The sequence below is a fragment of the Mobula birostris genome, chromosome 13 (assembly GCF_030028105.1).
Source record: "Mobula birostris isolate sMobBir1 chromosome 13, sMobBir1.hap1, whole genome shotgun sequence".
NCBI classification, from domain to species: domain Eukaryota; kingdom Metazoa; phylum Chordata; class Chondrichthyes; order Myliobatiformes; family Myliobatidae; genus Mobula; species Mobula birostris.
Genome location: NC_092382.1, coordinates 13462806 through 13473976, shown reverse-complemented (window position 1 = coordinate 13473976; position 11171 = coordinate 13462806). Strand labels below are relative to the sequence as shown.

At 46.2% G+C, this 11171-nt stretch overlaps 1 protein-coding gene across 1 annotated transcript; it reads left to right on the top strand.

The window, feature by feature from the left end:
• Positions 1–8757: 8757 nt before the first annotated feature.
• Positions 8758–10046, top strand: LOC140207814 (uncharacterized). The gene has a single exon (XM_072276377.1). The coding sequence runs from the start codon at positions 8910–8912 to the stop codon at positions 10044–10046; it is 1137 nt and encodes a 378-aa protein (XP_072132478.1). The 5' UTR covers positions 8758–8909.
• The last annotated feature ends 1125 nt before the right edge of the window (positions 10047–11171 follow it).

Genomic DNA, 11171 nt, shown 5'->3' with positions numbered 1-11171 from the left:
GAAAATCCCAGAAGATTAGTCGCTTGGGAAATTCTCAAACCATTCCGTCTGTCAGCAATAATTATCCCATGTTCAACGTCAGTTCTATCACATTTCTTCCTTTGTCTGACGTTTGGACTCAACAGGGACTGAACCTCGTCATCATATCTGCACAATGCTTATGTGTTGAGACGCTGCCGCATGATTGACTGATTCGCTATTTGCATCAACGCACAGGTATACAGGTGTACCAAATGCTGCGTGTAGTTCAGACACGGGCAGGTTTCCGCACAGCAGGGAATTTATGAGTGCAGGGTGAAAGGCAGATAGTGTCACTGTGGTCACCGGCAAGGCTTGCGACAGGTCTGGAGAAATGGCGGACTCTGTCACGGTGAGCGGTGACGACTCAACACAGGAGCGGGGGAAAGAGATAGATTCCTCCACAGAGACATAAACAACAGGTTGGACAAAGGAATACAAAACACTAAGCGGCAACGCGAGGAAAATAATTCTCCCAAACACAAGGACCCCGCTGCAGCGCAGAACGAGAGTCTTTTTTTTAAATAATCGAGGAACGTGGGAAACCCGTTCAGATGTTCAAAAATGATTCAATGTTCGTTGAGAGGTGGAAGAAGAGCGAAGCAGAAATGTTGGTAAGAGAGTGTAGAGTCCTGACTCTCTCCAGACGGGGGGAACCAGAAAATGGTGCCCCATGTAGTTTCCCTTCACTGCGAGTCTCCACAAAGCGGAACAAACAATTCAAGGTGGAAGATATCGACCTCTTGAGCGGGGGGGGGGGGGGCTGAGATGCTGGAATTCCTTCGCTACCACTCCTACACTTACACTACTTCCCATATCCACCACCCGGCTCCACAACACCACCCCCACCCCCCTCATATCCGGCACCCCTACCTCCCCTACGCCGCAAACCGTCTCTGTGAACTCCTCTCTCCCGTTTACAGTTCGGAGCCTCCGTCACCCCTCCACCCGCTACACACTTTATCGTGTCTGTCGCATCCTCTCATCCCTACAAGCCCACCGCCGTCTCCGTCATCCCCATCCTCCCCTCCGCCCACGCTGTTTCCGACCACCCCTCACTCCCCTATACAGTTCCCGCTCTCCGTCATCCCGTCCCCTCCTGACACACGTCAGCGCGTCCGTCACTCCCTCGCTCCCCTGAACCCTTCTCCAGTTTACTCGTCTCTGCGCTGAACCGAGACAACAGTGACGACTGTCTCGTGGCCGTGCACGCTCGTGCACTGTAGTTGTTTGCTCGATATTTTTCTCACTGCACATTTGGTGTTTGATGGTCTTTTTTTTCTTTGCTTTGCGGAGAGTTTGATATTGTGCAGGAATGCCTGAACGGTGGCCAGTTAGAAGATGAGGCGTTGTTCCTCCGAATTGTTTTGAGCTGTTTTATCAGAGGTCACAATGAAGACTAAATTATCTGAGTTGAAATGTTGTCCTTCACCCACTGATGTGCTTTGTAAACTTTTAACAGTGTAGAAAAGTCAAAGGATTTGTGTATGGGAATCTCAAACACAACAGCACGTTAGTCCCGCTGTTTCTGTCAGTTCACCAGCGCTTGAATGTCGCCGATCCTTGAATGTGGAGATGGAGATGCTGGAGAAGACGGCGCCCCACTCGCTACAAGGAGAGCCCGGTCACGTGTCCATGTCCGTGATCTGATTGGATACATTGCCATGACGTTGATAGCAGTGTGATGTCATCCACTGGCTCTCATTTTGGAAGGGATTCAGTGGGACATCCCAGATACACCAACAGCTTCGCCCTGGGAAACGGCCGCTCACCTGCTCCGTGTGTGCGAAGAGACTCATTCAGTTACCCCACCTTGTGATGCTCCGGTGAGTTCACAATAAATAGAGGCCACATTTCTGCCCGGAGTGAGCAAAGAGTTTTACTCAATCATCCCAGCAGCTGCAACACCAGCAACTTCACATCAGGGAGGAAGGTCAAATTAGCTCCGTGTTAAATGTTTAACCATCACGGTGACTGACGGCAGCTGCAGGTTCATGAGGGACTGTTACTGTCAGAATCTGCAGTTCTTGCGGCTGCTCATCGCACCGAGGACTGAACCCTGGTCACTGAGCGTTGGAGGAGTCTGTTCTACTGATGTTAGCCTTAAACTAGACTGATGTTCAATATTGTGGATCTGTGAAAGATAAATCAGTTCTATATCAAATCCCGTGTCTCACGTCCTTACTGTCTCTACCACACTCACAATGTACACTAGAGAGGCCACTCGGCCCATCTGGTCCCTGCCCATGTTTCTGTTCCATGTCAGTATATCAAAATCTATCCCTGCCATTATCCTCTCACTCTCTCTGTGATAACAGGTTGTAACTGGTCCCCACTCCGTGGGATAGCAGATTTCCCTTGAGTTTCATAGAATCATAGAAATCTACAGCACATTACAGGCCCTCAGGCCCACAGTGTTGTCCCGACCATGAAACTTAGTTCAGAGCCTGCCTAGAATTTCACTACAGCATAACCCTCAATTTTCCTAAGCTCCATGTACTATCAAAGAGCCTTTTAAAAGACCCTATTGTATCCGCCTCTACCACTGTCGCTGGCTGTGCATTCCACACACTCACCACTATTTATTTAAAAAAAAATTTAAAATTACCTACTTCCAAGTGCCTTAAACCTATGCCCCCTCATGTTAGCCGTTTCAGCCCTGGGAAAAGCTTCTGACTACCAACACGACGAATGCCTATCATTATCTTATACACCTGCATGATTTTCCCCAGGCTGAATAAGACGATGAGCTCACTGTTGTTTTGACGTTCCCCGGGGCTCTGGATAAAGTTGGTTAAACTCGTTCTTCCCTGTTCTTTTCAACGTTTGGGGTCATTTTCACTAATTTCAAAGGACTGTGCTTCAGACAGCTGGGTTGTTGCAATGCACCTCTAAAGTCTGACAGCAAACTAGCGAGTGAATCTTCGATGGAGCAGAGTCAGAAACCAAAGAGTTGTCAGTCTGAGTCAGGGCGTTGGGGCTCCAGAGAACTACGGGGTCTAGAGTTTACGAGGAAGAAGAGGAATGAGACCAACACGATGTGGCAACAAATGAAAGATCAGAAACATTTGGAAACTGGTTGATCGAAAAAAAGGTGGTTAATTTCTGCAAATTACTGGTGGAAATCAACAGATCAGGTAACAAATGTAGAAAGAAAGAAATAGACAATATTTAGGACGAGCTCCTTCAGCGTGCCTAGACTGTGTACTCCTCTGCTTAGTTGCTGCCTGAACTGCAGAGTTCCTCCAGCATTGCGTGTGTGTGTCTCTGTATTTCCAGCAACTGCAGAATCTCTTGTGTTTTATATCTACATTTGTAAGAGTATTGTACTGCGACATTAGATACACGTTGATATTGAGTACTTTTTTTAATGGGAGCCGCTTTCTGCTTTAAACCAGCTGCTGAATTTTCCATACACACAAAAAAGACTTGAGTTATGGACATGGAACCGGCGCTTGCTGAAACTGCTAATGGCACTGTGATTACCCATAAAACCCTGAGTTACAAATTTCGCCGGCGCTGAAGCCCCGACCGAATGCGCAGGCGTCAAGGTTGTGACCTTCCCGAATGTGACGCATGCGCGCTGTATACAAAAGGCCCAGGATTTCGACTGCAGGTAAGGACTGATCTCCAGCCGATTCTCTCCGGGCGGGCGGGAATTTCGGGAAAATTGCTGTGACTCCAGACACCGTGACCCGCAATCCCGGGACAGCCCTGTTCTCTTCCCTCTCTCTCAGCCCCACCATCCGTACACGGGCCCCGGGGAGCTTCCGGCTGATGAGGGAATGGGAACCGATGGGTCTCTCAGACAGAGCTGAGCTCCAGCTGTCTAAATGCAAGGATCGGGAACTCGGAGAAAGGGAATAAAATCTTTTACATCAGCTGTTGAGAAAATCACCTTTGTTCTGCCTCCAGTCACAAACAAGAGAAAATCTGCAGAGAGGGCACAGTTTTAAGGTGCTTGGAAGCAGGTACGAAGGAGATCTCAGGATGTTGTGTTCTTTATACGTACCGTGGGTTACTAATCACAAACCATATTCTGCAGAATTGAACTTTTATTCAACAGCAAAAAAAAAACATGTTTTACACTGCCATGCTTCTCGATCATTCTTCATTTCTGTGCAAGCTAAGAACTCTGTCCAGTCACGTCCTGACACGTGATATCACCACAAGAGGTAAGTTTTTTACACAGAGTGGTGAGTGCGTGGAATGGGCTGCCGGCCACTGTGATGATGCTGGATACAATAGGGTCTTAAGAGGCTCCTGGATAGGTACATGGTGCATAGAAAAATACAGGGCTATGGGGAACTCTAGGGAATTTCTAAAGTAAGTAATGTTCGGCACAGCATTATGGGCTGAAGGGCCTGTATTGTATTGTATAAATGGGGAAGTCACTTACCCATGACCTCTGGTTGTCATCCCACCCAACATCAGTTGAAAAAAAACTGCTTGCATTTACCCTACCTATACCTTCCTACTTCTGTATACTTCCAACAAATCCTCAAAGCAATGTATAATTTCCTTGTTTATGCTTGGAGCCTTTTTTAGATGTATAAGATGATGAGGGGCATTAATCGTGTGGATAGCCAGAGGTTTTTTCCAGGGCTGAAATGGCTAACACGAGGGGCATAGTTTTAAGGTGCTTGGAAATATGTACCGAGGGGATGTCAGTGGTAAGTTTTTTTTACACAGAGAGTGGTGGTTGTGTGGAATGCACTGCCAGCAGAGGTGGTTGAGGCAGATACAAGAGGGTCTTTTAACAGCCTCTTAGATAGGTACATGGAACTTAGAAAAATAGAGGTCTATGTGCTAGGGAAATTCTAGGCAGTTTCCAGTGTAAGTTTCATGGTTGGCACAACATTGTGGGCTGAATGGCCTGGAATATGCTGTAGATTTCTATGTTCTATATTGAACAGCGAAATAACTTTGGCTATCTCACAATCATCTGATAACTCCCCTGTCACTAAGGATGATTTAGTTATCTCTGCTAGGGCCCCAACTATTTCTGCACTTGCCTCCCGTAGGGTCCGAGGGAGCACCTTGTCATGCCCTGGAGATTTATCCACCCTAATCTGCCTCAGGATAGCAAACACCTCCTCTTCTTTAATCTATACAGGGTCCATGATTTTAATGCTGCTTTTCCACACTCTCATTGACCCTGTGTCCATCTCCAGAGTAAATGAATTGGAAAAAAAATATTTAAGATCTCCCCCATCTGCTTTGGTTCCAGACATGGATTGCCATTCCGGTCTTCCAGAGGACCAATTTTGTGCCTTGCAATCCTTTTGTTTTTCATCTATCTCCAGAATCCCCGAGGATTATCCTTTATCTTTTTGCGAGGGGAATCTCATGCTTTCTTTTAGCCATCCTGATTTATTTCTTCTGTGTTATCTTGCATTTCTTATACTCCATAAGAACCTACCTGCCTATCCCTGTTCTGCAACTCCATTTTGTGCTTCACCAGGGTCTCAATATCTCTTGCAAACCAAGGTTCCCTACAGTTTCTATCTTTACCTTTTATTCTGACAAGCACATACCCGTTTTGTATTTTGAGAACTTTGCTTTGAAGACCTCAAATTACCAAGCACGCCTTTGCAATAAAGAGCCTGCCCCAGTCCACAGTTGCCAGATCCTTGTGTCATAATTCCAGATGTTGATCCAAGCCCTGATCACATCTGCCTTTCCTACACTGCTCCTTGTATTGAAATATACAGGGCTCAGCATATTCACTGCACCATGCTCAACTTTTTCATTCCTGAATTTGTCTGAGATCTGAACAACATCTGTCTCCACAACCCCTCCCCTCTCTGTTCTGTTATTCAGGCTCCCATTGCCCCTGCAGCTTTAGTTTAACCCTCTCCTACCCCCACCTCGCACCATGCAGCTCTATCACCCCTTTGGCTTTCACCTCCCAGACCAATAAAAAGGAGGTACATACCAGGTACAGGCAGATTGGAACAAATGGGTAATTATGAGATACAGGAAATTCAAGTGAACACTTATGAAAGACAGAAGGCATGAGGTTGCCCCAGCAGACAAGGTGAAGGAGAATCCTCATGGATTCTGCAGATATGTTAAGAGTGAAAAGATTGCAAGGGAAAAAATTAATCCTCTGCAAGATCAGAACAGTAATCCATATGAGGAGACAAAATAGATGGGGGAGATCTTTTCTGCATTCGTATTTACTCTGGAGATGGACACAGAGTCTATAGCAGTGAGGCAAAGCAGTATCAACTTCATGGACCCTGTACAGATTACAGAGGTGGAGGTGTTTGCTATCTTAAGGCAAATTAACGTGGATAAATCCCCAGGGCCTGACAAGTTGTTCCCTGGGACCCTGCGGAAGACAAGTGCAGAAATTGTTGGGGCCCAAGCACAGATATTTAAGTCATCCTTAGTGACAGGTGAGGTACTGGAGGATTGGAGGACAGCCGATGTTGTTCTGCTGTTCAAGAAGGGCTCTAAAAATAAACTAAGAAATTGTACATTGGTGAGCCTGACATCAGCAGTGGGAAAGTTATTGGAACGTGTGTGCAGGAACCAGATATTTTCTGTAGGTACTTGGATAGATGTGGATTGATTAAGGATAGGCAGCATGGCTTTGTGCACGGTAGGTAATGTCCAACCAATCTTACAGAATCTCTCGAGGAAGTTATCAGGAAAGTGGATGAAGGCAAGGCAGTGGATGTTGTCCACATGGACTTTAGCAAGGCACTTGACAAAGTCTCATATGGGAGGTTGGTCAAGAAGGTTCAGTCGCTCAGCATTCAAGATGAGATAGTAAATTGGATGAGACACTGTCTTCGGGAGAAACCAGAGTGTGGTAGCAGATGGTTGCCTCTCTGACTGGAGGCCTGTGACTAGTGGTATGCCACAGGGATCAGTGCTGGATCTGTTGTTGTTTGTCATCTGTATCAGTAATCTGGATGATAGTGTGGTTAACTGGATCAGCAAATTTGTGGATGACACCAAGATTGGTGGTGTAGTGAACAGCGAGGAAGAATATCATGACGTGCAGTGCGATCTGGAGCAGCTGAGAAAATGGTTTGAGAAATGGAAAATGGAACATAATGCAGACAAGTGTGAGGTGTTGCACTTTGGTATGACGTACCAAGGGAGGTCTTTCACAGTGACTGGCAGGGCACTGAGGAGTGTTGTAGAAGAAAGGGATCTGGGAATACAAGTCCTTAATTCACTGATGTTGGGGAAGTACAGAATCAGAGGCCACAATTTGAGAATAAAGGGTAGGCCACTTAGAACAGAGTTGAGGAAAAACTTTTTCACCCAGAGGGTTGTGGGTCAGTGAAATGCTCTGCTTCGAGGCCAATTCTCTGGATGCTTTCAAGAAAGAGATAGAGCTCTTAATGATAGCGGAGTCAAGGGATATGGGGAGAAGGCAGGAACGGGGTATTGATTGTGGATGATCCCTCACCTATTGTCGATTGTCTATTGAAGGTGGTGTCATAGATGGGATGGAAAGAAAGATTTTGGCCCATTGGCCTTCATGAACCAAAGTACTGACAACAATAGATGGACGTTATGTTGACTTGTAGAAGACATTTGTGAGGCCTACTTTGGAGTATTGTGTACAGTTTTGGTCACCTACCTACAAGAAAGTTGTAAAAGAGGTTGAAAGAGTTCAGAGAAAATTCACAAGGATGTCGCCAGGTCTGGAGGACTTGGGTTGTTAGGAAAGATTGAACAGGTCAGGAATTTTCCTTGGAATGTGGAAGACTGAGGGGAGATTTGATTGTGATAGAGAGGCATAGATAGGGTAAAAGCAAGCTGACTTTCTCCACTGAGATGGGGTGGGACTACAACCAGAGACCATGGGTTAAGGGTGAAAGGTAAAACGTTAAGGGGAACATGAGGGGAAACTTCTTCACACAGACGGTCATCCGGGTGTGGAATGAGCAGCCAGCACAAGTGGTGCAAGCAAGCTCAATTTCAACATTTAAGAGGTTTGCTTAGGTACCTGGATGGTAGGGGTATGGGAGTGGGCAGTTTAGATAGTTCAGCACAAACAAAAGGGCCTGTTTCTGTGTTGTCGTTTTCTGTGACTGTGACAAGAACCTGAAATAATACAAAAATTCAATCTAAGTCCTTTTCACAGCTGTGTGGACCAACCATTCATCTCAGCAGGAATTTTTTATATGGCATTAAAACTTAAAACTGTGGCACTTTAAGTTAATAATACATAAAAGAAAATCCTCGCTGCACGTCAAGAAAGACAATTTGTGTGAGAGTGTTTCAGATGTGATGGGGCCAGGCACCCATGCTGCTCAGCAGGACCAGGGAATAATACCAATGGAGAGAGTCAAACTGAGCCAAGTCAGAAATTGGAGATGGCAGAAATGCCCCATTCTTATAGAGACAGGAAGAGCATCAGGGAATTGATGGTCACTCCAGATAACAGCACTGTGCCCAGTCAGAAGATGATTTATCTCTCCAACTTGGGTTGAACCTCACTGTAACAGTGTGATACCAGATCAAACCTTGGTAACTCAAGTAATCTCATCTGAAATGTTGTCCTACATCCATTGATGGATTTTGTAAATCTTTTTACAGGTTAAAAATAAGAAGGAATTTGTCTCCAGGAATCTCAAACACGGCACACCAGTTTTGCTGTCTCTGTCTAGATATTTAAGAAGTGGAGCAAGGGATTCAATTGACCATCCTTCCTGCTCAGACTGTGGGGAGGGATTCACTCGGTCATCTCAATTGAAGGTACATCAGCAAGTTCACACTGGGCAAGGTCACTCATCTATTCAGTGTGTGAGAAAGGATTCTGTCGGTCTTCCCACCTGTGGACACACCAGTCAGTTCACTCTGAGCAGAGGTTGGTTATCTGCTGAATTTGTGGGGAAGGATTTACTCGGTCATCTGAACAAATGGCACACCAGCAAGTTCACACCAGGGAGCGGCCGTTCACCTGTTCAGTCTGTGGGAAAGGATTCACATTGTCATCTCACCTACTGACACACCAGCGAATTCACACTGGGAAGAAGCCATTCACCTGCTCGGAATGTGGGAAGAGATTCACTTGGTCATCCGACCTACAGAGGCACCATCGAGTTCACACTGGGGAGAAGCCGTTCGCTTGCTCAGTCTGTGGGAAGAGATTCACTGAGTCATCCAACCTACTGGTACATCAGCGAGTTCACACTGGAGAGAAGCCATTCACCTGCTCAGTCTGCGGGAAGGGATTCACTCAGTCATCCAACCTACAGAGTCATCAGCGAGTTCACACTGGGGAGAAGCCGTTCACCTGCTCAGTCTGTGGGAAGGGATTCACACTGTCATCCACCCTGCAGAGTCATCAGCGAGTTCACACTGGGGAGAAGCCGTTCACCTGCTCAGACTGCGGGAAGGGATTCACTCGGTCATCCCACCTACACAGTCATCAGCAAGTTCACACTGGGGAAAAGCCGTTCACCTGCTCAGATTGTGGGAAAGGATTCACTCAGTCATCCCAACTACTGGCACACCGGTCAGTTCACACTGGGGAGTGGCCATTCACCTGCTCAGTCTGTGAGAAGAGATTCACTCACTCTTCCACCCTACAGAGACACCAGCGAGTCCACACTGGAGAGAAGCCGTTCACCTGCTCAGAATGTGGGAAGAGATTCACTGAGTCATCTCACCTACAGAGTCATCAGCGAGTTCACACTGGGGAGAAGCCATTCACCTGCTCAGTCTGTGGAAGGAGATTCACTTGGTCATCCGACCTACAGATTCATCAGCGAGTTCACACTGGGGAGAAGCCATTCACCTGCTCAGAATGTGGGAACAGATTCGCTCGATCATCTACCCTACAGAGACACCAGCGAATTCACACTGGGGAGAAGCCGTTCACCTGCTCAGTCTGTGGGAAGGGATTCACTCAGTCATCTAACCTACAGAGTCATCAGCGAGTTCACACTGGGGAGAAGCCGTTCACCTGCTCAGAATGTGGGCAAGGATTCACTCAGTCATCCAAGCTACTGGCACACCAGCGATTTCACAATGGGGAGTGGCCATTGTTATGAATCCTTAGATTTCGTTTGCTGTGGACTGTCATTTTGAGAGAGAGAGAGAGATTAAGAAGACGAATCAGTCTGACTTACATCTTGTTTACATCGCTCACAGCTTGTTTAGTTTTAACCGAGGACACAGACACTCAGAGTCAGACAGAGATGAAGGAGGAAAAATGGAAGGATCGGAACAAGGGAACCAGTGGCCAAGGGTCACTGTTTCGAACTTTCCTATGCCCACAAGGGTGGGTTAATTATCGATTCAGCATACGTTGAATATGTGGTTGTCACCTCGTTTGATCCATAGGAGTGGATCAGATTTGGGGTATCCTGTGAAGACCACTTATGTGTTAACCCTTGCCTGGGTGTGGTGTGGAAATTCACTTGAAGACGATACCCCTTGTGAAAAGTCACTTTTGGTGATAATTTGTATGTGGATTTGGAACGACGACAGATAAAATCTACAGCGACTGTTCTCTCGTTTTACCACCATGGATGCTGTGGAATTCAACGTTATTGCTTTCTCTCGACATTTACCCTGGATTACAAATATCTCTCTCTCCTCAACTATTCTGTGGTTGAACTGAACTTTCATAGTTTACCATCTCAAGACTCCAAGCCTTGTCTCCCCTGAGCTCAATAGTTTGGGAGTTATATTTACCCACATATATACACATAACACTGTTAACTTTTGTTTAGGACTCATTTCTAAAGCGTTACAGGGACAAAATTGGGGCCTGCATCCGATATAGGAAAAGATTTGGAGGCCTATTGATTAATTACCGATTTCATTGGAGAAATCCCTTTTGATTTATTTGTGTGTGGAAAATCAGCAGCAATGGATGTTGATAGATGTCTGGAAGCGCCAACCTCTGAGGCATTAAAGGACACCAGAAGGATTGAGTTGTTGAGTATTGCTAAAAGATTAAAACTTGCTAAGGTGAAATCAACAATGAGGAGGTCTCAGATGCAGAGGATAATAGCTGAACATTATGTATCTGAGGGTGTGTTTAAAGTGGAGGAGTTGGAGGTGTTTCCTGAAAGTAAACCTAGTGAGCTTGGGCTCCCGTACAAGTTAGCAAAATTAAAGATGGAGGCTGTGGAAAGGCAGAGGCAGGTTGAGGCTGGAGAGGCAGGAAA

Coding starts and splice junctions, on each gene's coding strand:
- LOC140207814 (XM_072276377.1), top strand. CDS start 8,910: ATGGCACACCAGCAAGTTCACACCAGGGAGCGGCCGTTCACCTGTTCA.